General features: G+C 51.8%; 1 protein-coding gene across 1 annotated transcript; it reads right to left on the bottom strand.

Moving 5' to 3' along the window:
* Positions 1-3,477: 3,477 nt before the first annotated feature.
* SH3BP1 (SH3 domain binding protein 1) lies at positions 3,478-25,992 on the bottom strand. The gene is made up of 18 exons (XM_038756569.1): positions 25,934-25,992; positions 24,607-24,649; positions 24,176-24,280; positions 23,074-23,150; positions 22,820-22,931; positions 22,314-22,390; positions 19,843-19,981; positions 18,616-18,684; positions 16,855-16,948; positions 13,808-13,953; positions 12,896-13,007; positions 12,361-12,442; positions 11,628-11,708; positions 11,180-11,296; positions 8,717-8,814; positions 8,361-8,496; positions 7,895-7,962; positions 3,478-4,250 (listed from the first exon to the last, which is right to left on the bottom strand). The coding sequence occupies exons 1-18, from the start codon at positions 25,990-25,992 to the stop codon at positions 3,874-3,876; spliced, it is 1,992 nt and encodes a 663-aa protein (XP_038612497.1). The 3' UTR covers positions 3,478-3,873.
* Between the last annotated feature and the right edge of the window lie 516 nt (positions 25,993-26,508).

Genomic DNA, 26,508 nt, shown 5'->3' with positions numbered 1-26,508 from the left:
GTGACGGGAGCTCGGACCAATGGGAGGGCGAGGTGCGTCTGATGGGCGGGCCGGGGGCCGCCCCTTGGGGGGCGGGGCCGGCGGCCAATGGGCGGAGGAAGCGCGTCTGATGGACGGGCCCGAGGAGGGGCCCGGCGGTCAATGGGAGGAGGGGGAGGTGCATCTGGGGGACGGGCTCGGGGGCGGGACCTCCGCGCGGGGCGGGGCCGCTCGTGAGTGACGGGAGCCCGGACCAATGGGAGGGGGAGGCGCGTCTGATGGGCGGGCCCGGGAGGGGGGTCCGACGGCCAATGGGAGGAGGGGGAGGTGCGTCTGAGGAGCGGGCCCGGGGGCGGGACCTCCGCGTGGGGCGGGGCCGCCCCTGAGTGACGGGAGCCCGGACCAATGGGAGGGGGAGGTGCGTCTGATGGACGGGCCCGGGGGCGGGCCCTCCGCGCGGGGCGGGGCCGCCCCTGAGTGATGGGAGTCCGGACCACCTGTATATATGTATATATGTTTGTACGTATTTATTACTCTATTTATTTATTTATTTATTTTACTTGTACATATTTATTCTATTTATTTTATTTTGTTAGTATGTTTGGTTTTGTTCTCTGTCTCCCCCTTTTAGACTGTGAGCCCACTGTTGGGTAGGCACTGTCTCTATATGTTGCCAATTCGTACTTCCCAAGCGCTTAGTCCAGTGCTCTGCACACAGTAAGCGCTCAATAAATACGATTGATGATGATGATGATGACGACCAATGGGAGGAGGAGGCGCGTCTGATGGACGGGCCCGAGGAGGGGCCCGGCGGCCAATGGGAGGAGGAGGAGGTGCGTCTGATGGGCGGGCCCTCCGAGCGGGGCGGGGCCTTCCGTGAGTGACGGGAGCCCGGACCAATAGGAGGGGGAGGCGCGTCTGATGGGCGGAGGAGGCGCGTTTGACTGAAGCCCCCTCCTTCCTCTCCCTCTCTCCCCCTCATCCCCCGCCTTACCTCCTTCCCCTCCCTATGTATATATGTTTGTACGTATTTATTACTCTATTTATTTAATTTGTACATATTTATTCTATTTATTTTATTTTGTTAATATGTTTGGTTTTGTTCCCTGTCCCCCCTTCTAGACTGTGAGCCCGCTGCTGGGTAGGGGCCGTCTCTCTATGCTGCCAACTTGTACTTCCCAAGCGCTTAGTCCAGTGCTCTGCACACAGTAAGCGCTCAATAAATACGATTGAATGAATGAATGAATGAATGAGGGGCGGGCCCTCCGCGCGGGGCGGGGCCTCCCGTGAGTGACGGGCGCCCGGACCAATGGGAGGGGGAGGCGCGTCTGATGGATTTTATGAGGTAACCGAGGCCCAGAGAAGTGAAACGACTTGCCCAAAGTCACACAGCTGGCAATTGGCAGAGCAGGGATTTGAACCCATGACCTCTGACTCCAAAGCCCCGGCTCTTTCCACTGAGCCAGTTCCCAAGGACATGGGGAGAAGCAGCGTGGCTCAGTGGAAAGAGCCCGGGCTTTGGAGTCAGAGGTCATGGGTTCGAATCCCGGCTCCACCACATGTCTGTTGTGTGACCTTGGGTGAGTCACTTCACTTCTCTGGGCCTCAGTGACCTCATCTGTAAAATGGGGATGAAGACTGTGAGCCCCACGTGGGACACCCTGATCACCTTGTAACCTCCCCAGCGCTTAGAACAGTGTTTTGCACATAGTAAGCGCTTAATAAATGCCATTATTATTATTATTATGGGGAAATGCTCTGCACACCTTAGTGGCTCAGTAAATTGATTTCACTGAACTCTAAAGCCTGCTCTGCCTGTAGTTGGGGCCCGAACCTGTAAGCTTCTTGTGGGCAGGGAATGTGTCTGTTATATTTTACTCTCCCAAGTGCTTAGTACAGTGCTCTGCACACAGTAAGTGGTCAATAAATATGATCGCTTTATTGATTGAACCGGGCAGGAGGGATGGAGGAGTGGGCCTGGTCTGTCTTCAGCTGCATCTAGTCCCTGTAAGGAAGCTACCTGTAATTTATTCTAACCTGTAATTTATTCTAACATTTGGCTCTCCTGCTAGAATTTAAGCACCCAAGGGGCAGGGACCATGTCTATGAATTCTATTCTATTAATAGTTGTGGTATTTGTTAAGCGCTTACTAGGTGCCAGTCACCGTAATAAGCGCTGAGGAAGATACAAGGTAATCGGGTTGGACACAGTCCCTGTCCCAGAGAGGGCTCACAGTCTTAATCTATTCTATTTATTTTATTTTGTTAGTATGTTTGGTTTTGTTCTCTGTCTCCCCCTTTTAGACTGTGAACCCACTGTTGGGTAGGGACCGTCTCTATATGTTGCCAACTTGTACTTCCCAAGCGCATAGTACAGTGCTCTGCACACAGGAAGCGCTCAATAAATACGATTGATTGATTGATTGATCTTAGAGAAGCAGCGTGGCTCAGTGGAAAGAGCACGGGCTTTGGAGTCAGTGGTCATGGGTTCAAATCCCGGCCCTGCCAATTGTCAGCTGTGTGACTTTGGGCAAGTCACTTCACTTCCCTGGGCCTCAGTTACCTCATCTGTAAAATGGGGATTAAGATTGTGAGCCCCCCATGGGACCCACCTGATCACCTTGTAACCTCCCCAGGGCTTAGACAGTGCTTTGAACATAGTAAGCGCTTAATAAATGCCATCATTATTATTATTATTATTAATCTCCACTTTACAGATGAGGTAACTGAGGCACAGAGAAGTGAAGTGACTTGCCCAAGGTCACAGAGCAGACAAGTGGCGGAGCCGGGATTAGAACCCGGGTCTCTTGGATTCCCAGGTCTTTGCTCTATCCACTCTGCTTCTCTATTCAATATCTGGAACCCCAAATGTCTAGTGCTGTGCTGTGGGGAGGCACGTGGGGGTACTCACTACAGGCGGAAGGCGAGTGGGCATAAATGATTATGGCCTTGGCTGGGACAGGATTGGCGGGCATAATCCACAGCACAGCCAGCAGCGGAGCAGTTGAGGAACTGGGGCAGCATGGTCTAGTGGTTAGAGCATGGGCCAGAGAGTCCGAAGGTCATGGGTTCTAATCCCAGCTCTGCCACTTGTCTGCTGGGTGACCTTGGGTAAATCACTTCACTTCTCTGGGCCTCAGTTCCCTCATCCGTTAAATGGGGATTAAGACTGCGAGCCCTGTGTGGGACAGGGACTGTGTCCAGCCTGAATATCTTGTATCTACCCCACCACTTAGAACAGTGGCTGGCACATAAGCACTTAATAAATACCATAATTATTATTATTATTAAGGGTGGGAGGGCCCCCACGTGGTAAGCATGAACCCCAACTCTAAAGAGATTCGAGGGAGGGGAGGGGACCCAAACTCGAAGAAACTTCCCCAACCTCCTTTAAACATACGCAAGTCTTTGTTTTCAGGGGAACGACAGAGCCATCCTTAGACGGCCTCTCCAGGTCGATCCAAAATAAGTTAGCAGCATTAACGAGAAACACCAGCGGGAAAAAAAGAAAAATAAATTTCTATAAATGAAGCCAAGACCCCTTGGCTCCCAAGACTCTGCCAGAGAGGGGGAGGTCAGGGGTGTGGAGGGGAAGGAACAGAGTCCCAGAAAAAGTCCAGCTGAGCTGCTCCGTGGTGCCACAGGGAAGGCTGAGGCCGGGTCTTGAGCGGGTCGGCGGGGTGGAGGGGTTGGGGTGGAGAGGGGGGCTCCTAACTTTGAAAGAGTGGACCCTTTGACCGCCATCTGGGAGTTGAGGCTGTGTCGCTGGGGTGGGCAGGAGAGGGCGAGGTCAAAGGGGGGCTCGGAGAGGGGCTGAAGAGAAGGCGCCCACAAAAAGAGAGATGGTGAGGGGGAACCAGTGCAACTTGGTTAGAAAAGAGAGCTGGCCCTGGCTCAGTCGCCCTCTGAGGCGGCCAGGCTCCTGGGTCGGGGTCCCTCAGAGGAGGCCTCACCGGCGTGAGCCCCGGCCTCCGACGGCGAGACGTCTCCCGGGCGCTCCGGCCCTCGGCCGACGACCCCTTCGGTCTCCCCCTTCGGGGTCGGGGAGCCCAGGGAGGGACGGCGGCTCAGGCGACGGACAGGCTGTGGTGGCAGGGGCGGGGGCACCGAGGGAGCCTTCAAGCTGCTGCCGGTCAGGCGCCGGGGAAGGGCCTTAGGGGTGGCCGGGCTGCCGGAGGCCCCGGTCGGGGAATGGGGCACGGGCGGCGAGGACGGGGGGTGCGCCGGAGGGGGTGGGGGCACCACAGGCCGGACTGGGGCTGGGCGCTTTGCTGGGGAGAAAAAGGAACGAGAAAGAAGAGAGGGTTACGGCTCTGCAGGCCTCAGCACCGTCCCCGCTTCCCCTCTTCTCCCCTCGGGCATCTCTCACTCTGAGCCTTGGACCCCGGACGGCTTGAGTTCAGGAGGCCCTCGAGAAAGCTTTCTGTTTTGGCCAGTTGCTGGCAACGGGAGATGAGTAAGGAGGGCTCCCCTTCCCAGCCGAAGGCCACCCTCTTTGAAACAAACGAACACGTTGAGCATTTTGCTGCGGGGTCCGAAGAAGCTAACTCGCCTTCGAGAGGTTCAAAGCAATGCTGTGGATGTGTGAAGAATTCCCTCCGTCTCTGGTAGAGCAGATGACTCCATCTCTCTTCTCTCTTCTGTTTCATCTCTCTCTCTCCCCTTTGTCTCTCTCCATCTCTCTGCTCACTGTCTTTCATCTCTGTCTCTCTCCATCTCTCTTCTCTCTGTTTCACCTCTCTCCCCTTTGTCTCATCTCTCTGCTTGCCATCTCTCATCTCTTCTCTCATCTTTCACCTCTCTCTCACCTCTTCATCTCTTCCCCCTCCATCTTTCCTCTTTCTCTGTCTCTGTCTCTTGTCTCCTTCTGTTTCATCTCTCTCTTCCCTCTTTGTCTCTCTCCACCTCTCTGCTCTCTATCTCTCATCTCTCTTCTCTCATCTTTCACCTCTCTCTCACCTCTTTATCCCAGACTGAGCCCCCTCCTTCCTCTCCCCCTCCTCCCCCTCTCCATCCCTCCTGCCTTACCTCCTTCCCCTCCCCACCGCACCTGTATGTATATATATATATGTTTGTACATATTTATTACTCTATTTTACTTGTACATATTTATTTTATTTTGTTAATATGTTTTTTTTTGTCGTCTGTCTCCCCCTTCTAGACTGTGAGCCCGCTGTTGGGTAGGGACCGTCTCTATCTGTTGCCAACTTGTACTTCCCAAGTGCTTAGTACAGTGCTCTGCACACAGTAAGCGCTCAATAAATACTATCGAATGAATGAATGAATTCTCTTTCGGCCAACAACCAAATCCCCACCTCCTCAGCTTCCATCTTGGACACGGTCTCAGTTTCCCTGCTAGCTCCCTGACCTCCAGCCTCCTCAAAGTGGCAAGACCATCTCCTGAAAGCCCTGGCGGAGCAGGGGAGGGGCCTGATCATCCTAAAGCCCCGACCAAGATTATGACAAAACCCCACCTTCCCTCATCTCCCACTCGCTTCTGTGTTGCCCTGACAGATTAGTTCCCTTTGCTCTTCCCCACTCCCAGCCCCACAGCACTTATGTACATATCTGTGATTTTATTTATTTGTATTCCTGTCTGTCTTCCCCGCCTCTAGACTGTTAAGCTCACGGTGGGCAGGGAACGTGTCTGTTTATTGTTGTACTCTCCCAAGCGCTTCGTACAGTCCTCTGCACACAGTAAGCGCTCAATAAATACAACCGAATGACTAAATGAATGAATGATCGGACCAGAGGCTCCGGTTCTTTCTGATCTTGGGCTCCAGACCCATCCAGAGCCCAGCTCTGACTGGACCCCTGCTCTCCTGCAGCTCCTCGATTCTGGCTGTCTGCTCGACTGGCGCGGACTTAATTCTTCCCCATTTGACCCTCAAAAGCCCCTGCTCCAGCTGTTTGCCTCACCTGCACGCCTTTCCATCTCACGGCCAAAAACATCCCTCCCTGCTCCTTCAAAAAGTCAAACCCACTTCCTCCATGAAGCCTTCCCAGATTAGCCCCTGCTCTCTCCAGTTCTTTTTTATTACTCTCCCTAATATAGGGCCCTGCACCCATCAATAAAGTAAACGACCCAACTTAGAAGCCGGCTTAAACCGACGGAAAATTGAGAAGCCAAAGATCCTAAATTAGGTAAATCAACTTGTTAGCTTCGGTTACTAAACCAGATTATCTCCACGCTCTTCACTATAACAAACAGTGAACTCAAAGGTAATGTTATCATTACTACTACTAATAAATAATAACAATGATAAATGTATTTATTACTCTATTTTATTTGTACATATTCTATTTATTTTATTGTGTTACTATGTTTCGTTTGGTTCTCTGTCTCCCCCTTCTAGACTGTGAGCCCACTGTTGGGTAGGGACCGTCTCTGTGTGCTGCCGACTTGTACTTCCCAAGTGCTTAGTACAGTGCTCTGCACACAGTAAGCACTCAATAAATATGATTGATTGATTGATTGATTGATTGGTATTTCTTAAATCCAAGCACTGGACTAATGGTTGAGATAATCTGCTAATGTAAACAGATTAGACACAGTCCCCGTCCCACCTGGGGCTCAAAGTCTAACGAGGTGGAGGTGAGGAGAGAGGGAGAACAGAAAAAGCAGTGTGGCCTAATGGAAAAAGCAGGAGCCTGGGAGACAGAGGAACTGCGTTCTAATCCTTGCTCTGCCCCATGTCTGCTGGGTAACTTTGGAAAAGTCACTTCTCAATTCCCTCCTAAGCAAAAATGGAGATTCAATCAATCAATCGTATTTACTGAGCGCTTACTGTGTGCAGAGCACTGTACTAAGCGCTTAATACCCGATTCAATACCCGTTCTCCTTCCTACTAAGACTGTGAGCCCCATGTATGATTATCTTGTACCTCAGCACTCAATACAGTGTTTGGCACCTAGTAAACCCTTAACAAATAACACAATTATTACTGTTAGGTATCACCCCCAACTTTACGGATAAAGAAACAGTCCCAGAGAAGTTAAGTGGCTTGCCTCAAGTCACATAGAGCTCAGTGGAAAGAGCCCGGGCTTGGGAGTCAGAGGTCGTGGGTTCTAATCCCGGCTCCACCACTTGTCAGCTATGTGATTTTGGGCAAGTCACTTAACTTCTCCGTGCCTCAGTTACCTCGTCTGTAAAATGGGGATGAAGACTGTGAGCCCCATATGGGACAACCTGATTACCTTGTATCTCCCCCCAGCGCTTAGAACAGTGCTTGGCACATAGTAAGTGCTTAACAAATGCCATCGTTATTATTATTATTATAGCGGGCAAGTGGACTAGAGCCCAGGTCTCCTGACTCCCAAGCTCAGGCTCTTTCGCCTGGGCTATGCTGCTTCTCAACAAAGTCTTTTCAATAGAGCCAATAAATGACTGTATTTAGGCAAGGCCACCAGGCCCAGGTCAATCCTTCCCTTTTTTTTCATCCTTTAAATGTATTTTTAATAGCATTTGCCTACCTAGCGCTTACTATGTGCCAAGCACCGTACTAAGCGCTGGAGTGAACACAAGCTAATCAGGTTGGGCACAGGCCCTGTCCCACATGGGGCTCACAATCTTAATCCCTACTTTGACAGGTGAGGTAACCAAGGTATAGAGAAGTGACTCGCCAAAGGTCACCCAAAGGACAAGTGGTGGAGTCAGGATTAGAACCCAGGTCCTTCTAGCTCCCGGGCTTGTGTTCCATGCACTAGGCCACGCTGTTTCTCCCTGTGGCCAGCTTATTTCAACGGTAGGACTCTTCAAGCTGATTTTAGGAGGATTCTACTCTAGGACAGCTCCGGAGCCCTCTCTGATCCTCTGCCCCTGCTTCTTTTGGAGGGGGCACCCTGGTCTCCCTCAGCCCCCCACAAGAACACGGTCCACGATCCCAAGACCCCACTTAGCTCTGAGGAGACTCACCCTTGCGGGATGGGTCCTCGGCTTGGGCCGGAGCCTCCGGTGGGTTTTCCGGCTCCGGTACCGGTCTGCTGCAGGGAGAAAGTCAGTCGGTCAGTCAATTGTATTTATTGATCACTTACTGCGTGCAGAGCACTGGACTAAACCTTAGGGAGAGTACAATATAACAATATAACAGATACATTCCCGGCCCACAACGAGTTTACAGTCTAAGGGGGGGCTTTCGGGTTAGAAAGGCAAGGGAGATGCCACGCGGCCCTGAGTCGAACTCTAGTCCCTCCACCCAACCAGTGTCAGGAGCAGAGCTTACGGGGGTTACGGTAAAGGGGAAGGGGGACCGGTGCGGGGGCGATCGCTGGGGCTCCTGTGGGGGCTGCTATGGGCTAAGCATTCTGAGGGGGGACGTGTTTGGGAAGTCCCAGCCCTCTCTGGGTCACTCCCGTCCCTCAGCAATCCCTCCCAATCTCACCCTTCCTTTGCTGGGGGCGGGGTGGTCCTGGACGGGGCTTCCTCGGCAGGGGGGCCTTCTCTGGCCTTGTCCTCGGGATCGGAGGGGCACGCGGTCGTGAGAGCCGTGAACAAGCCTGACACGTTGAAATCAATCTCTGCGGAGACAAAAGAAGAGCAAATCTAGGGCTCTCCCCAGGCCAGGCTGGGCCGCCCACTCCGTTTCCCCTCCCCGATTTTACTCCCAAGAGCCCCCTCAAAACCTTAGCTCTTAGACCGACACTCGCCCAGGGATGGCACAAACCCCGCAGCCACTCGGTGACCCCCCGGGTCCGGGGGCGGTGGGCGAAGGGTCCAGAGCCCTCCCATGGGACGCACCTCCCGGGAAGAGGGTGTCTGCATTCTGGATCAGGGCCTCCACCACTCCCACCACCTGGATGGACGACACGGAGGCTGCGTCCAGCTGGGCCTGGTCCCTGAGACAGACACAGAGAGACACCAACCGTCAGTCCCCTCCCCAACCTTCCCTGGGCTCCTAGACCACCCACGGGAAGGGGAGGGTCCACAGACATCTAGGGGACCCCAAGCCTGAAGCTCCCCTCTTGGTCACCTAGTGAACCCTAATAATCATGAAAATTGTGGTATTTGTTATGAGCTTACTATAGGCCAAGAACTGTGCTAGTGACTTTGCCCACATCCTGTCTCTGGCCTGAAACTCCCACCTCCTTGATATCTGATAGACCACCACTCTCCCCACCTTCAAAGACTTATTCAAATCCCACCTCCTCCAAGAGGCCTTCCCCCAACTAAGCCCTCATTTCCCCTACTCTTTCTCTCTCTTTTCTCTGTGGCCCTTGCAATTGGCTTTATACGCTTTATGCACTCCACCCTCAACTCCACAGCACTTACGTACATACCTGTAATTTATTTTAATGTCTGTCTCCCCCTGTAAACCTCCCCTGCTCCTTGTGAGCAGGGAAGAGGTCTACGACTCTATTATACCATACTCTGCCTAGTGCTTAATATAGCGCTTTGCACACAATAAGTGCTCAACAAATACCATTGCTTGGTTGAGTCATCAGATTAGACACAGTCCCTGTCCCACAAGGGTGCTCACAACTTAAGAGGGAGGGAGAACTGGTTTTGATTCCCCATTTTACAGAGGGGAAAACTGTGGCCCAGAGGAGTTGTGATTTGTTTAAGATCACACAACAGGAAGGTGGCAGAGTCAGAATTAGAACCCAGGTTCCCCGATTCCCAGGCCCCAGACTCTTTCTACTAGGTCGCACTGCTTCTCCAAGCCCAGCAGCCATTGCTGCTGCTGTATATATATATATTTACAGCATAAATACAGTCTGTATATATGTCTATACCTGTACATATGTATATACGTTTGTACATATTTATTACTCTATTTATTTTACTTGTACAGATTTACTATTCTATTTATTTTATTTTGTTAATATGTTTTGTTTAGTTGTCTGTCTCCCCCTTCTAGACCGTGAACCCGCTGTTGAGTAGGGACCGTCTCTATATGTTGCCAACTTGTACTTCCCAATCGCTCAGTACAGTGCTCTGCACACAGTAAGCGCTCAATAAATATGATTGAATGAATGAATGCTCTGAATTCAGGCCTCCTCGGGAAGGGGCAGTTCCCTAGGTTAGCAGAGAAGCATCGTGGCTCAGTGGAAAAGAGCCCGGGCTTTGGAGTCAGAGATCATGGGTTTAAATCCCGACTCGGCCAGTTTTCAGCTGTGTGATTTTGGGCAAGTCACTTCACTTCTCTGTGCCTCAGTTCCCTCATCTGTAAAATGGGGATGAAGACTGTGAGCCCCCCGTGGGACAACCTGATCACCTTGTAACCTCCCCAGCTCTTAGAATGGTGCTTTGCACATAGTAAGCGCTTAATAAATGCCATTATTATTATTATTATGGCACGAAGGGTGTTGGTAGCCCTGCTATCTGTTGCCCAGTTAGTAGGCCAGAGCTGGAGCAGGATCTAGGCCCGGGTTCACAAAACCCGGCCAAGACTGGCAGGTGGGAGGCAGAGTTGGAGGCCGGAGGAGCGCCACTGGAGAACAATGAATTCCCTGTAAGGCTGAGGCGCGGGAAGGGGGCGGTTGTCAGCACAGGCCAGGCTCCACAGGCCCCACTGGAATGGGAGGAAAAGTCACAAGGCTGCTTGGGATTGCCGCGGCCCCTCCCCGCTTATTATCGTCTTCTGTCTCCCCCTTCTAGACCATGAGCCCGCTATTGGGTAGGGTCCATCTCTATATGTTGCTAACTTGTACTTCCCAATCGCTCAGTACAGTGCTCTGCACACAGTATGTTTGGTTCTGTTCCTCTCCCCCTCGTCCCCCTCTCCATCCCCCCATCTTACCTCCTTCCCTTCCCCACAGCACCTGTATATATGTATATATGGTTGTACATATTTATTACTCTATTTATTTATTTATTTATTTATTTATTTTACTTGTACATTTCTATCCTATTTATTTTATTTTGTTGGTATGTTTGGTTCTGTTCTCTGTCTCCCCCTTTTAGACTGTGAGCCCACTGTTGGGTAGGGACTGTCTCTATGTGTTGCCAATCTGTACTTCCCAAGCGCTTAGTACAGTGCTCTGCACATAGTAAGCGCTCAATAAATACGATTGATTGATTGATTGATTGATTCTGTCCTCCCAGCAGCCCCAACGGGATGTGGAACCCCGATGCCAGATGCCCCGGGCCACACCGCCGCTGGAACCCGGCTTAGGAACCTCCTCGGCCCCCATCTCCCGGTCCCCTTACCCCGGAGATACGGTCCTGAGTCGGGGCCAATTCCCACCCGGGGCTTCTCACCCTTCCGTTACGGGTGGCCACAGCAAGTTGGGCCCCAGGACGATGGCGATGTTGCTGGGCGTCATTTTGTTCACCTCTTGCTCTTTGGCCAGCTTGGCTAGGAACCTGATGAGGTACCTGAGGAGGACGGGAGCGTGAGTGGGACCAAGAAGGGAAGGGACAGGACGGGGCTGGGGTCCTGCCGTGGGAGAGGCCGGCTCCCAGCTGGGCTCGGGTCTTAATAATAATAATGATGATGGCATTTGTTAGGCGCTTACTATGTTCAAAGCACTGTTCTAAGCGCTGGGGGGGATACAAGGTCATCAGGTTTTCCCATGTAGGGCTCAGGGATGAAGGCCGGGCCCACCGTCCCTGACTGGCCCAGTGGTTACGGAGTGTGGGGCAGTGGGGGAGACCCAGTTTGTGGGCCTTGGCCTGGTTGCTACTCCCACCCCCAGGCCAGACACACCTCAGGTTGGTGAAGTTCTCCCTGGGCAGCCGGCCACACACCTCCCTCAGGTTCTCCAGGCGGCTTCTTGGGTCTTTCATGCTGGACGGGGAGGAGGCAGAAGAGTTCACCTCCCTTCTCTCCTTCTACTGCCCAGCCCGCAACCTCCGCTCCTCCACCGCTAATCTCCTCACTGTACCTCGTTCTCGCCTGTCCCGCCGTCGACCCCCGGCCCACGTCATCCCCCGGGCCTGGAATGCCCTCCCTCTGCCCCTCCGCCAAGCTAGCTCTCTTCCTCCCTTCAAGGCCCTGCTGAGAGCTCACCTCCTCCAGGAGGCCTTCCCAGACTGAGCCCCTTCCTTCCTCTCCCCCTCGTCCCCCTCTCCATCCCCCCATCTTACCTCCTTCCCTTCCCCATAGCACCTGTATATATGTATATATGGTTGTACATATTTATTACTCTATTTATTTATTTATTTATTTATTTTACTTGTACATTTCTATCCTATTTTATTTTGTTGGTATGTTTGGTTCTGTTCTCTGTCTCCCCCTTTTAGACTGTGAGCCCACTGTTGGGTAGGGACTGTCTCTATGTGTTGCCAATTTGTACTTCCCAAGCGCTTAGTACAGTGCTCTGCACATAGTAAGCGCTCAATAAATACGATTGATTGATTGATTGATTGAGTTGGAGGAGGGAGCGGGCAGCCCTCTTCCACCTCTCCACCGGTTTCCGTTCCCTGCCCACCTCCCTTACCTGGCAGCTCTCATCCAATCGTCGTAGAGGTCAAAAGTCATTAGGGGCTGGGGCAGCTCCCGCAGGTAGGATTTGAGAGCCCCTGAAGGGGAGGCGGAGGGCAGGGAGTTAGGGTCAGCATTCCTGCAGGGCTCCCCACATCCCCTGCTCCCTTTTTTTATGGTATTTGTTAAGCACTATATGTCAAACACTATTCTAAGCGCTGGGGAAGGTGCAAGTTAACTAGGTCACCCACAGGCCCTGTCCCACCTGGGGCTCACAATCTAAGTAGGAGGAAGGACAGGTGTTTGATCTCCATTTCACAGGGAACGTTTCTGCTAACTCTATCGTATTGTACTCTCCCAAGTGCTAAGTACGGTGCCGTACACATAGTAAGCACTCAATAAATGCCGATTGGCTTTACAGTTGAGGAAACCGAGGCACAGGGAAGTGGCTTACCCAAGGTCACAAAGCAAGCGACTGGCAGAGCCGGGATTCGAAACCGGACCCTCTGACTCCCAAGCTTGTGCTCTTTCCACTAGGCCCCGCTACCCACCTGCGACCGCGTGCGGATCGGAGCAGAATTCTTCCAGGCTGCTGGGGTTGCCCGCCATGGCTTGCTTCAGCCGCCTCAGCACCGAGGCCCCCGCAGCCAAGCGGAAGAGACCCTGTGGGGAGGGTGGGAAAGGGTCAGTTGGGGAGAGAGAGGGGCAGGTCTATCAATCAATCAATCAATCAATCATATTTATTGAGCGCTTACTATGTGCAGAGCACTGTACTAAGCGCTTGGGAAGTACAAATTGGCAACACATAGAGACAGTCCCTACCCAACAGTGGGCTCACAGTCTAAAAGGGGGAGACACAGAACAGAACCAAACATACCAACAAAATAAAATAAATAGGATAGAAATGTACAAGTAAAATAAATAAATAAATAAATAAATAAATAAATAGAGTAGTAAATATGTACAACCATATATACATATATACAGGTGCTGTGGGGAAGGGAAGAAGGTAAGATGGGGGGATGGAGAGGGGGACAAGGGGGAGAGGAAGGAAGGGGCTCAGTCTGGGAAGGCCTCCTGGAGGAGGTGAGCTCTCAGCAGGGCCTTGAAGGGAGGTCTAGAAGACTTTATTTTACTTGTACATATTCTATTTATTTTATTTTGTTGATATGTTTGTTGTCTGTCTCCCCCTTCTAGACTGTGAGCCCACTGTTGGGTAGGGACCGTCTCTATATGGTGCCAACTTGTACTTCTCAAGCGCTTAGTCCAGTGCTCTGCACACAATAAGCGCTCAATAAATACGATTGATTGATTGTTGGCAAGAAATGGGTCCGTTTCTTGCGCTAGCACCAAGGCCCAAGCGCTTAGTTCAGTGCTCTGTACACAATAAGCACTCAATAAATACAACTGACTGCCTGACTGAATGACACACCTCAGCGACTAGCCAGGTACCGCGTACACACCTCTTCCTTCATGCCCTCGGCCAGCAGCATCATAACGCAGGCCTCGAGGGGCAGAGCGACGTCCCGGCCCAACTCCTTCAGGTGCTCCTCCAAGGCCACGCCGTACACCTTGGCCACTGGCGTGTCCACCATCGGGGAGCTAGGCTCTGAGAAGGAAAGAAAAGGTGGGAAATGGCCCGAGACACCCAACCCCTGCCGGGGTCCTACTCCCCTCTCCCACTGAGGAGATCCTAGAGCTCCAAGGTTCTTCTGCAAAGCCCCACTCCTTTTTCTTTTAATCATCATCATCATCATCAATCGTATTTATTGAGCGCTTACTGTGTGCAGAGCACTGTACTAAGCGCTTGGGAAGTACAAATTGGCAACATATAGAGACAGTCCCTACCCAACAGTGGGCTCACAGTCTAAAAGGGGGAGACAAAACCAAACATACTAACAAAATAAAACAGAATAGATATGTACAAGTAAATAAATAAATAGAGTAATAAATATGTACAAACATATATGCAGGTGCTGTGGGGAAGGGAAGGAGGTAAGATGGGGGGGGATGGAGAGGGGGACGACGGGGAGAGGAAGGAAATCAATCAATCAATCAATCGTATTTATTGAGCGCTTGGGAAGTCCAAGTTGGCAACATAGAGAGACGGTCCCTACCCAACAGCGGGCTCACAGTCTAAAAGGGGGAGACAAAACCAAACATACTAACAAAATAAAACAGAATAGATATGTACAAGTAAATAAATAAATACAGTAATAAATATGTACAAACATTTATACAGGTGCTGTGGGGAAGGGACGGAGGTAAGATGGGGGGGATGGAGAGGGGGACGAGGGGGAGAGGAAGGAAATCAATCAATCCATCAATCGTATTTATTGAGCGCTTGGGAAGTCCAAGTTGGCAACATAGAGAGACGGTCCCTACCCAACAGCGGGCTCACAGTCTAGAAGGGGGAGACAGAGAACAGAACAAAACATATTAACAAAATAAAATAAATAGAATAACTATGTACAAGTAAAATAGAGTAATAAATCTGTACAAACATATATGCATATATACAGGTGCTGTGGGGAAGGGAAGCAGGTTAGGCAGGGGTGATGGAGAGGGGGAGGAGAGGGAGAGGAAGGAGGGGGAATAGTATTTGCTAAGCGCTTACTATGTGCCAGGCACTAAGTGCCCCCGCCCTACCTCCTTCCCCTCCCCACACCACCTTTATAAATGTCTGTACAGATTTATTACTCTATTTCACTTGTCCATATTTACTATTCTATTTATTTTGCTAATGATGTGCCCTTAGCTTTCATTCTATTTGTTCTGACGACTTGACACCTGTCCACATGTTTTATTTTGTTGTCCGTCTCCCCCTTCTAGACTGTGAGCCCGTTGTTGGGTAGGGACCATCTCTATATGTTGCCAACTTGTCCTTCCCAAGCGCTTAGTACAGTGCTCTGCACACAGTAAGCGCTCAATAAATACAATTGAATGAATGAATGAAAGGTAATCGGGTTGTCCCCCGTGGGGCTCACAGTCTTCATCCCCATTTTACAGATGAGGTAACTGAGGCCCAGAGAAGTGAAGTGACTTGCCTCTCCTCCTCCTCCCTCTGCCCTACCCCTTTTCCCCTCCCCACAGCAGTTGTATGTATTTGTACATATTTATTATTCTATTTTATTTGTACATATTTACTACTCTATTTTATTAATGATGTGCATATAGCTATAATTCTATTTATTCTGACGGCATTGTCACCTGTCTACTTGTTTTGTTGTCTATCTCCCCCTTCTAGACTGTGAGCCCGTTGTTGGGTAGGGACCGTCTCTAGATGTTGCCAACTTGTCCTTCCCAAGCGCTTAGTACAGTGCTCTGCACACGGTTAGCGCTCAATAACTATGATTGAATGGATGGATGAATGAATGCCAGGCACAGGTCTAAGCACTGGGGTAGATACAGTCCACGTCCCACATGGGGCTCACAGCATTAATCCCCATTTTACCTATGAGGTAACTGAGGCCCAGAGAAGTGAAGTGACTCACCTAAATTCACAGAGCAGACAAGTGGCAGAGCTGAGATTAGAACCTAGGTCCTGCTGACACTCAGGCCTGTGCTCTACCCACTAGGCCATGCTGCTTCTCTTCTGAAGCAGTGTGGCTCAGTGGAAAGAGCCCAGGCTTGGGGTCAGAGGTCATGGGTTCTAATTCCGCCTCTGCCACTTGTCAGCTGTGTGACTTTGGGCAAGTCACTTCACTTCTCTGGGCCTCAGTTACGTCATCTGAAAAATGGGGATGAAGACTGTGAGCCCCATGTGGGACAACCTGATCACCTTGTATCCTCCCCAGTGCTTAGAGCAGTGCTTGTCTGCTGTGTGACCTTGGGCAAGTTACTTCACTTCTCTGAGCCTCAGTTACCTCATCTGTAAAATGGGGATTGAGACTGTGAGCCCCACGTGGGACAACTTGATCACCTTGTATCCCCCCCAGTGCTTAGAACAGTGCTCTGCACGTAGTAAGTGCTTAACAAATACCATCATCATTATTATTATTATTCTGAGGGGCTCCACCACTTGCCTCACCCCAGGGCAGGAGGAGGCCTTGAGAGATCACCTACTCCATCCCACCGCCCCTGGGAATGGCTAGAACCCAGATCCTCCTCAGAGAAACGGGTCTGTCATCTTTTGTTACACTCCAGAGGAGGGTGTGTCGTTTCCAGGAATAGCCATCATTGTTAAATGCTTACTACGTGCCAAGCACTGTGCTAAACGCAAGCCTCTCCCTACCCTCTCTCTCAGGGCAGGTCCGTGGTGGGGGCCAAGGCCTGCATCCCTGATCCCTTCCACCCCCATTAGGCATTTAGGCATTTACCCACTATTGGGTGGGGACTGTCTCTATATGTTGCCAACTTGTACTTCCCAAGCGCTTAGTACAGTGCTCTGCACACAGTAAGCGCTCAATAAATACGATTGATGATGATGATGATGATTTAGTCGGGTCCTGCCCCCAGCGGGGTTCCATGATGTGCAGGGGGCAGAGGAACAGTGCTGCTCTCAGGGTACCTGCGGCCGCCCCGTGGCTCTCCTTCAGCTCGGCCAGGGCCGTGTCCAGTGAATTCAGGGACTGGCGGTGATAGCTGGCTTGAATCTCCAGGAGCTGTGGGGAGAGGGGAAGCGCTTAGTCCAGTGCTCCGCACACAGTAAGCGCTCAATAAATACGATTGAATGAATGAATGAATGAACATGGCTGCAGCGGGGCTCTGCCTCCGGGCCCACCATCGCAGTGGGACTGGGGGGCCTGTGGGGAATAGACTCATTTTCCAGGCTCTGAAGGGACTAGGGTTAGTTTCAGCAGCGTGGCTCAGTGGAAAGAGCCCGGGCTTGGGACTCAGAGGTAGTGGGTTCTAATCCCGTCTCCGCCACTTGTCAGCTGTGTGACTTTGGGCAAGTCACTTAACTTCTCTGGGCCTCAGTTACCTCATCTGTCAAAGGGGGACTAAGACTGTGAGCCCCATGTGGGACAACCTGATCACCTTGTATCCCCTCCCCAGCGCTTAGAACAGTGCTTTGCTCACAGTAAGCGCTTAACAAATACCATCATTATTATTATTGGGACAACCTGATCACCCTGTAACCTCCCCAGCGCTTAGAACAGTGCTTTGCACGTAGTAAGCGCTTAACAAATACCATCATTATTATTATTGGGACAATCTGATAACCCTGTAACTTCCCCAGCGCTTAGAACAGTGCTTTGCACATAGTAAGTGCTTAACAAATACCATCATTATTATTATTGGGACAACCTGATCACCCTGTAACCTCCCCAGCGCTTAGAACAGTGCTTTGCACGTAGTAAGCGCTTAACAAATACCATCATTATTATTATTATTATACTGGACCCGGTCCATCTCCTATAGGGGGTCCGCAATCTTAATCCCCATTTTACAGGTGAGGGAACTGAGACACAGAGAAGTGACTGCGTGACAGCGGACAAGTGGCGGAGCTGGGATTTGAACCCCAGTCCCCCTGATTCCCAGACCTGTGATCTATCCACTAGGCCCCACTGCTTCTTTGGCGGGGGGACGGCTGTGTCTGATCAATGTCTCCCCCATGAAGCCATTCCAGATTGCCCCATCTGACTCCCACCATGCCAGTCAGCGCTCACACACTTCTGCAGGCTCCGGAGGTGCTCCTGAAATCATTTCCAAGAGGCCTTCCCAGACTGAGCCCCTTCCTTCCTCTCCCCCTCGCCCCCCTCTCCATCCCCCCCATCTTACCTCCTTCCCTTCCCCACAGCACCTGTATATATGTATATATGTTTGTACATATTTATTACTCTATTTATTTATTTATGTATTTTACTTGTACATATCTATTCTATTTATTTTATTTTGTTAGTATGTTTGGTTTTGTTCTCTGTCTCCCCCTTTTAGACTGTGAGCCCACTGTTGGGTAGGGACTGTCTCTATATGTTGCCAATTTGTACTTTCCAAGCGCTTAGTACAGTGCTCTGCACATAGTAAGCACTCAATAAATACGATTGATTGATTGATTGATTGATTTGCCCGCTCACACCACATTCTGCCCTCTGCCCCAGGCATCTGTACTTTCCGCCTCCTTTAGTCTGAAAGTTTCTGCAGGGTAGGGACCTTCAAACCACGTCCGACTGAGGGGCCGTACCCACAGGAGCCCGGTGCCCCCCGGGGAGTAGGGCAGAGTGGGGAGAAGGGACTCAATCAATCAATCAATCAATCAATCGTATTGCCTGAGAGCTTACTGTGTGCAGAGCACTGTTCTAAGCGCTTGGGAAGTTTGGACACTTACACTGATGAAGTATTTGGCATAGCTGTCCTCTTTGGTGGCAAAGTGGTACAGGTCGGCCAGATATTCATCCTGCGGAAACACCAAGAAAAGGGTCAGGAAAGAGACATTTTAAAGAGGGTCTTCATTTTTTTTTTTAGGGCATTTTTATATTAATGTCTCTCCCCCCCCCCCCACTAGACTGTAAGCTCGCTGTGGGCAAGGAATCTATTTATTGCTGTGTTGTACTCTTCCAAGTGCTTAGTACAGTGCTCTGCACACAGTAAGCGCTCAATAAATAAGGGAAGCAGCGTAGCTCAGTGGAAAGAGCCTGGGCTTTGGAGTCAGAGGTCATGGGTTCCAATCCTGGCTCTGCCAATTGTCAGCTGTGTGACATTGGGCAAGTCACTTCACTTCTCTGGGCCTCAGTTCCCTCATCTGGAAAATGGGGATGAAGACTGTGAGCCCCCCGTGGGACAAGCTGATCACCTTATAACCTCCCCAGCGCTTAGAACAGTGCTTTGCACCGAGTAAGCACTTAATAAATGCCATCATTAATAAATACCGTTGAATGAATGAATGACTTTATTAAGTGCTTACTCTATGCCAGGCAATGTACTAAACCCGGGGGTAGATACGAACTAACGTAGCCAGACCCCAGGTCATCATCATCATCATCATCATCATCATCAATCATATTTATTGAGCGCTTACTATGTGCAGAGCACTGTACAAGCGCTTGGGAAGTACAAATTGGCAACATATAGAGACAGTCCCTACCCAACAGTGGGCTCACAGTCTAAAAGGGGGAGACAGAGAACAAAACCAAACATACTAACAAAATAAAATAAATAGGATAGACATGTACAAGTAAAATAAATAAATAGAGTAATAAATATGTACAAACATATATACATATATAATATGTATATATATAAGATGTCACTCCTTCATTCAATCGTATTTATTGAGCGCTTACTGTGTGCAGAGCACTGTACTAAGCAATTGGAAGAGTACAACACAGCAATAGATTCCTTGCCCACAGCGAGCTTACGGTCTAGTGGGGGGGAGACATTAATTTGGGAAGTATTGGGAAGTACAAGTTGGCAACATATAGAGACGATCCCCACCCAACAGCGGGCTCACGGTCTAGAAGTCACGTCGAGAGTGTTGGAGGGTGTAAGATGCCCATGTTTATTTCCGCCCCTTGGGTCCTCACTGTCCCCACCCTCTGGGGCCCCAGCCTCTCACCTTGCACTGCTCCACTTTCCTCTTCAGCTCCTCCTCCTCCTCCTTCAGCGTCTCCAGCTTATTAGCTGCTGAGGTACCCCCGGGACCCCCGCCCAGTCCAGTCCCGCCGCTGGCCAAGTTCTTGGTCACCTGATTGAGCCTAAAGAAGACGCCAACGGGAGAGAGGACTGAGCCTGGGCCCAGGATGAGGAGCCGGTCCCCCTACCCCAATGGCGGGAGCACGGACAAGGAAATTGGGGGGCTACTGGCAAATGAGCCCATCAGTGGGTGCCTCCCACCGCCCTACACTTTAAGCTTGTCTTGGGCAGGGAACGCAGCTACCAACTCTGTCGTACTGCGGTCTCTTAAGCGCTTAGTACAGTGCTCTGCACACCGTAAGCGCTCAATAACTACGATGGATGATTGGTTCTCACTGGGGCTGGGAGAAAGGTGGATTAGAAAAGCAGTAATAATAATAATGGCATTTATTAAGTGCTTACTATGTGCAAAGCACTGTTCTAAGCGCTGGAGAGGTTACAAGGTGATCAGGTTGTCCCATGGGGGGCTCACGTCAATCCCTATTTTCCAGATGAGGTAACTGAAGCACAGAGAAGTGAAGTGACTTGCCCAAAGTCAGCCGGGATTTGAATCCATGACCTCCGGCTCCAAAGCCCGGGCTCTTTCCACTGAGCCACGCTGCTTCAGTATGGCATAGTGGATAGAGTACATGCCTGGGAGTTAGAAGGTCAAGGGTTCTAATCTCGGCTCTGACACTAGTCTCCCCCTTCTAGACTGTAAGCCCGTTGTTGGGTGGGGATTGTCTCTATCTGTTGCCGAATTGTATTTTCCAAGTGCTTAGTACAGTGCTCTGCACCCAGTAAGAGCTCAGGAAGCAGCGTGGCTCAGCGGAAAGAGCCCGGGCTTTGGAGTCAGAGGTCATCGGTTCAAATCCCAGCTCTGCCACTTGTCAGCTGTGTGACTTTGGGCAGGTCACTTAACTTCTCTGTGCCTCAGTTCCCTCATCTGTTAAATGGGGATTAAGACTGTGAGCCCCAGGTGGGACAACCCGATCACCTTATAAACTCCCCAGCGCTTAGAACAGTGCTTTGCACATAGTAAGTGCTTAATACATGCCATCAATAAATAATAATAATAATAAATACGATTGAATGAATGAACTGTGTGATCTTATGCAAGTCACTTCACTTCTCTGGGCCTCAGTTACCTCAGCTGTTAAATGGGGATTGAGACTGTGGGACAGGGACTGTGTCCAACCCGATTTGCTTTATCCATCCCAGGGCTTAGTACAGCGCTTGGCACATAGTAAGCATCTAACAAAAACCCTAATTTACGAGAGTATTTCCCAAGCGCTTAGTACAATGCTCTGCACACAGTAAGAGCTCAATAAATACGACTGAATGAATGAATGAACTGTGTGACCTTGGGCAAGTCACTTCACTGGGCCTCAGTTACCTCAGCTGTAAAATGGGGATTGAGACTGTGAGCCCCACCTGGGACAAGGACTGTGTCCACCCCGATTTGCTTTATCCATCCCAGGGCTTAGTACAGCGCTTGGCACATAGTAAGTGTCTAATAAACACCCTAATCTCCCCCTTCTAGACTGTGAGCTCGTTGTTGGGTAGGGATTGTCTCTATCTGTCACCGAATTGTACGTTCCAAGCGCTTAGTACAGTGCTCTGCACACAGGAAGTGCTCAATAAATACGAGTGAATGAATGAATGAGTGAATGAATGAGTGAATGAATGAATGAGTGAATGAATGAGTGAGTGAATGAGTGCTCAGCGCTTAGAACAGTGCTTTGCACATAGTAAGCGCCTCACAAATACCAAAATTATTATTATTATGAGTGAGTGAATGAACGAATGAGTGAATGAATGAGTGAATGAACGAATGAGTGAATGAACGAATGAGTGAATGAACGAGTGAATGAACGAATGAGTGAATGAACGAATGAGTGAATGAATGAACGAATGAGTGAATGAATGAACGAATGAGTGAATGAATGAACGAATGAGTGAATGAATGAATGAACGAATGAATGAATGAACGAATGAATGAATGAATGAGTGAATGAATGAATGAGAGCTTCCTTAGAAAAGCAGCCCGTGGGCTCCCTCTTGTCATACTTCTCGGAAGAAAGAAAATAGCATCTTTCATTCATTCAATCATATTTATTGAGAGCTTACTGTGTGCAGAGCACTGTACTAAGCGCTTGGGAAGTACAAGTTGGCAACATATAGAGACGGTCCCTACCCAACAACGGGCTCACAATCTTTCCAGCCCAGTCTATCGTGCATCAGTCCTCGGAGAGGGCTAACAGTTAGATGCAATCCCTCCCACCACAGCACATCTTCTACCCATCCATCTACCCAGCAGCATTTTTCCCGGTGCTTAGCACAGTGCTCAGCCCGTCGAAGGTGCTCACTAAATAGCGTAAACCAATCAAACCAACCCTCCCACTCTGCTCCTACCTGCTTTTCAAGGCATTCCAGTCAGAGGTGAGTTTCTGCAGGTTCTTCTTGTGCTTGAGGATGGAAGGCAACTCTTCCTGGGCAGCAGGGGAGGGAGAGGAAGGGTTAGGAGTCAGAGACATGATCTGCCCCCCACTCTGGAGGAGGCTGATGCAGAAAGAGCAGAAGAGATGGGGGGTGAGGAGGGTCGGGGGGAAGGAGATGGGAGGTGAGGAGGGTGGAAGGGGGAAGAGATGAGAGGTGAGAAGAGTGGAGGGGGGAAGAGATGAGAGGTGAGGAAGGTTAGTGGGAGGGAGATGGGGTAACAAGGGTTGGAGGAGGGAGGTGAAGAATGAGGAAGGTCAGGGGGAAGAAGATGGAGGTGAGGAGGTCAAGGGGAAGGAGGTGAAGGATGAGAAGGGTTGGGGAAAGGAGGAGGGAGGTGAGGAGGGTCTGGGGTAGGAGGTGGGGGATTGAGGAGGGAGGAGGTAGAGAAGTGGGAGGAGGGGGACAGGGGGCAGGGATACCTCGCTTAGCTTGTTGAGGGGTTGGAGGACGTCTCTCTCCAGGGCAATCTCAAACTCGGCCAGGACTCTAGCCAGCTGGCTCTGGATGAAACAGCTCATCTCCAAGGCTTTCCTGTGGAGACTGAGCCTCAGTCCTCCAAGCCTCAGGCAGCCCAGAGACGGAGACACTCCCAAGGCCACAGGTGTGCGGGGAGGGGGAAAGGGGACGACGGGGGAGGGAGAGCGGCTGTGCCCGGGGTCTCCCCAGAACTCACCCTAGGCTGGACTCGGGGTCCAGCTCTTTGAAGCTCTCAGCCATAGTGACAGACAGGGTCATCAGGGGCAATTTCTTCTGCAGGGGGTGAGAGTGAAAGCACTGAGAGGCACAGATTTGTTTTGTTGTCTGCCCCTTCCAGACTGTGAGCTCGTTGGTGGGTAGGGACCATCATTATCTGTTGCCAACTTGCACTTCCCAAACGCTTAGTCCAGTGCTCTGCACACAGTAAGCACTCAATAAATACAATTGAATGAATGAATGAGAGGAAGGTTTCTCGGGTCCCCTCATTTCTACACTGGTCCCCTCTCCATACCCACCCACCCACTAGGTCAGGCTCCAATGATGGGAACCTTTTCCCCCTCTAGACTGTAATAATAATAATAATAACGGTATTTATTAAGCGCTTACTATGTGTAAAACACTGTTCTAAGCGCTGGGGAGGTTGCAAGATGATCAGGTTGTCCCATGGGGGGCTGTGCAGAGCGTTGTACTAAGCTCTGGGAGAGAATTCACAGGTGGGAATTAATTGGTACCTGTCCCTCTGTGTGTAATATATATAACTTTGCTATATTCAATTCAATTGCATTTATTGAGCGCTTACTGTGTGCAAAGCACTGTACTAAAAGCTTGGGAGAATACAATGCAATAATAAACAGACACATTCCCTGCCCACAACAAGCTCCTCTCCCAAGCACATAGTACAGTGCTCTGCACACAGTAAGCGCTCAAAAAATACCATTGATTGATTGGAATCCCAGTCCACTCCATCAAAACACACGGGATGGGAAGCCACCGCCCCGGGTCCGTTCAGAACCTCACTCCACATGAACTTCCCGCTCCACTCGGCACCAGTTGAAACCCAACGATGGGCCCGGAAAACAAAGCGGCCTCCATTGGGACTTCAGGCCCCATTCTGTTCTCCTGCCGCCCCCGCCCCCCACTCTCCAAAACCTTCCCTGAACTTAGGGACGAGGGGCTTGGGTTTTCCTGGTAGGAATTCCCCTCTCCTCCATAAGGAAGATGGGGGCCGGGGGGGGACTGGTGCGTGGGCTGAAGCCTCTCCCGTCCCACCAACTCCTCCTGCCTCCCTGTGCCCTCACCACCCGTTTATCCATGTCCGCTCCGCTCTGGCCTTGCAGACACGCCTGCAGCCTCTTGTGCACATTGTGGGCAGCCCTCTTGGCCGGTTCCAGCCTCTGTTCCACCTAGGTGGGGAATGAAGAGGTTATACTGGGCAACAGGGAGTACTCAGTCCCTCCCCCCCCACTTTCTCGGCATCCTTTGGTGGTACTGTGAAGATGGAACCCCATCCTAATTCTCCCCCATCACCTCCAAAAATCGCTCCCCAAGTCTGTTCCTAAAGGAATCCAGACTGGGGAGCAGTAGTGGCTCACGCCTCCGAGCGAGCTTCCACCTGGACCCCACCCGCCTCCTCCAGGGCCTGCTGCTCAGGAAAGCAGGCACACGCAGGCTCGGGCCTGCTCCCCCAACCCACACGCACGGGCCCTGATCCCCTCGCCCACACCCTTACCTGCAGGAGGTCATCGCTCAAGAACTCCGTAGCCTCCTGGGCCCTGAGAGGGGGTGAAAGCGGGCTGGGGTGAGCTCTCTGCATCTCCCTCTGGGCCCCCCACTTCCCCAAAAGGACCCTTCTGCCCACCCCTGGCCTGAGCCAGGAGCGTGTGAGTGTGGGGGGGCAGCAGGAAGGAGACTCTGTCGGCCCTCCCTGTAGCCCAAGGGGCAGCCCGGAGAGGGGGAACCCCCTCCCCAAATCTCTTCCATTACAGGCCAGGTTCTGCCTCTCAGATCCCCCTCCCCCTTCCCCAATCCTCCCAGTCGGAGCACATTCCAGCCCAGGAATCCCTGGTGTGGGCCCTTTCCTCCTCCGCCCAGAGCAGGAGAGCTGGAAAGGTGGCCCAAGGGCGGGGGTGACCGAAACCATTCCAGGACTGGGACTGCAGGGTCAGACCCAGGACAGAGGGAGAGGCCAAGGGGGCCTTCCCGGATGCGGTCAATGCGGGATGCTGAGCGAGGCACTGAGCAGAGAAGCCCTCTCCCCATAACACCCTCAGAGCCTCCAGGCCTGCGGCTGATGGGGAGAAGAGAGGGGCCGGTGGCAGGCAGAGGAAGGGAGCGGGGAGGGAACTCTGTTTTGCAAGGGGGATGGCTGGATTTTGAAACCTGGAATGGTGCAGCCCGTTTATTTCACCTGACTCTGGGCAAAAGCAGAAGCGAGAAGCGGCGGAGGGAGGAGGGAGCTACCCTAACTCTTTGGAGAAAATGAAAGCAAATCTCACTCCCAGACCCCTTGCCCGGCTTCTGGGGAGTCAGAGGAGCTGAAGGAGGTTCCCCTTGCCCCCCTGGAGAGACCCACCTACCCTTTTCCTGGGCCTGAGTTTCTCTGGAGGCTGTGTCTCCCCATCCCATTCCAGAGGATATTAGAATTGCCCTCCTGGTCTGGATGGGGGCCAGCGGAGGCTGAAGGAAGGGAGACTCAAGGAGGCCTCCCTTTGCCCCAGCTCTTCCCGCTTCTACTGTAACTCTGAGGCCTGCGGGCCAGGGGAAGGGGGCGGTGAGAAGTGGATGGGAAGGGGGCTTGCCAAGCAGGGGTCCCCAGGATCCCCCCTCACCACCAAGGAGCGGTGGTAATTCCAGCTTAGAGTAGATTCAGGAGCAGAGGGGTTGGATGGAGTGTCACGAAATTGGGCAATTTACCCTTAACAGGTCCTCTTCCTCCTCCTCAAGCCTCTACCCCCCATCCCTCGGCACTTCCTGGCCTGGCTCAGTGGGTCTCTGGCTGGGCCCCGGAGGGAGAAAAGGGGGCAGTGGGCTTGTTGTTGGGGGGCTGGTGGTCTTACCGTCCGGAGCTGCCGGTGTAGGCTAGCTGCCGCATCCAATTTAACTGCCTCTTCATCATCTTGGTGGGAAGAAGCGGAGGCCCCGGAGTCCGGCGCGGCAGCTAGGAGCTGAAGGTCTTCCCCCAGCTGGTGTCCTTGGTTCCACTTGTCATTGGAGGCTCCGACAGAGAATCCTTGGTGCCTGCTGGCCTCTCCTGGGCTTTCTCCCGTCCCCTGTCCTGTCCGGGGCTCCTCTCCTCTCCTCTCACCAGGCTCCTTCCTGCCCCCGCCCCCGGTCCCTGACCCGCCTCCCCCTCCCCTCCACCCCCGTCCTCGACCCTCTCCTGGCCTGGGCTCCGAGGCTCTGGGCTTCTGAGGCTCAGGGTCTCGTCCCTGGCCCTGAGGGCTCGGCCTCCCGTGCCAGGCCCGCCCCGGCCCGCCCCAGTACAACAGGTAACAGTGGAGAGAGGTGCCCGCAGCCCACTCCGCAGCCCGGCTTGCCGCCGGACCTGTTCCTGTCACCACCCCGCAAATAAAAATAACTCCGGGCCTAGCCTTAAAGGGGAAATATTGTTGCAGCAAACACGGAACAGAGC

Source organism: Tachyglossus aculeatus, chromosome 14, assembly GCF_015852505.1.
Source record: "Tachyglossus aculeatus isolate mTacAcu1 chromosome 14, mTacAcu1.pri, whole genome shotgun sequence".
In the NCBI taxonomy this organism is placed as follows: domain Eukaryota; kingdom Metazoa; phylum Chordata; class Mammalia; order Monotremata; family Tachyglossidae; genus Tachyglossus; species Tachyglossus aculeatus.
This window is presented reverse-complemented; position numbering and strand designations above follow the sequence as displayed.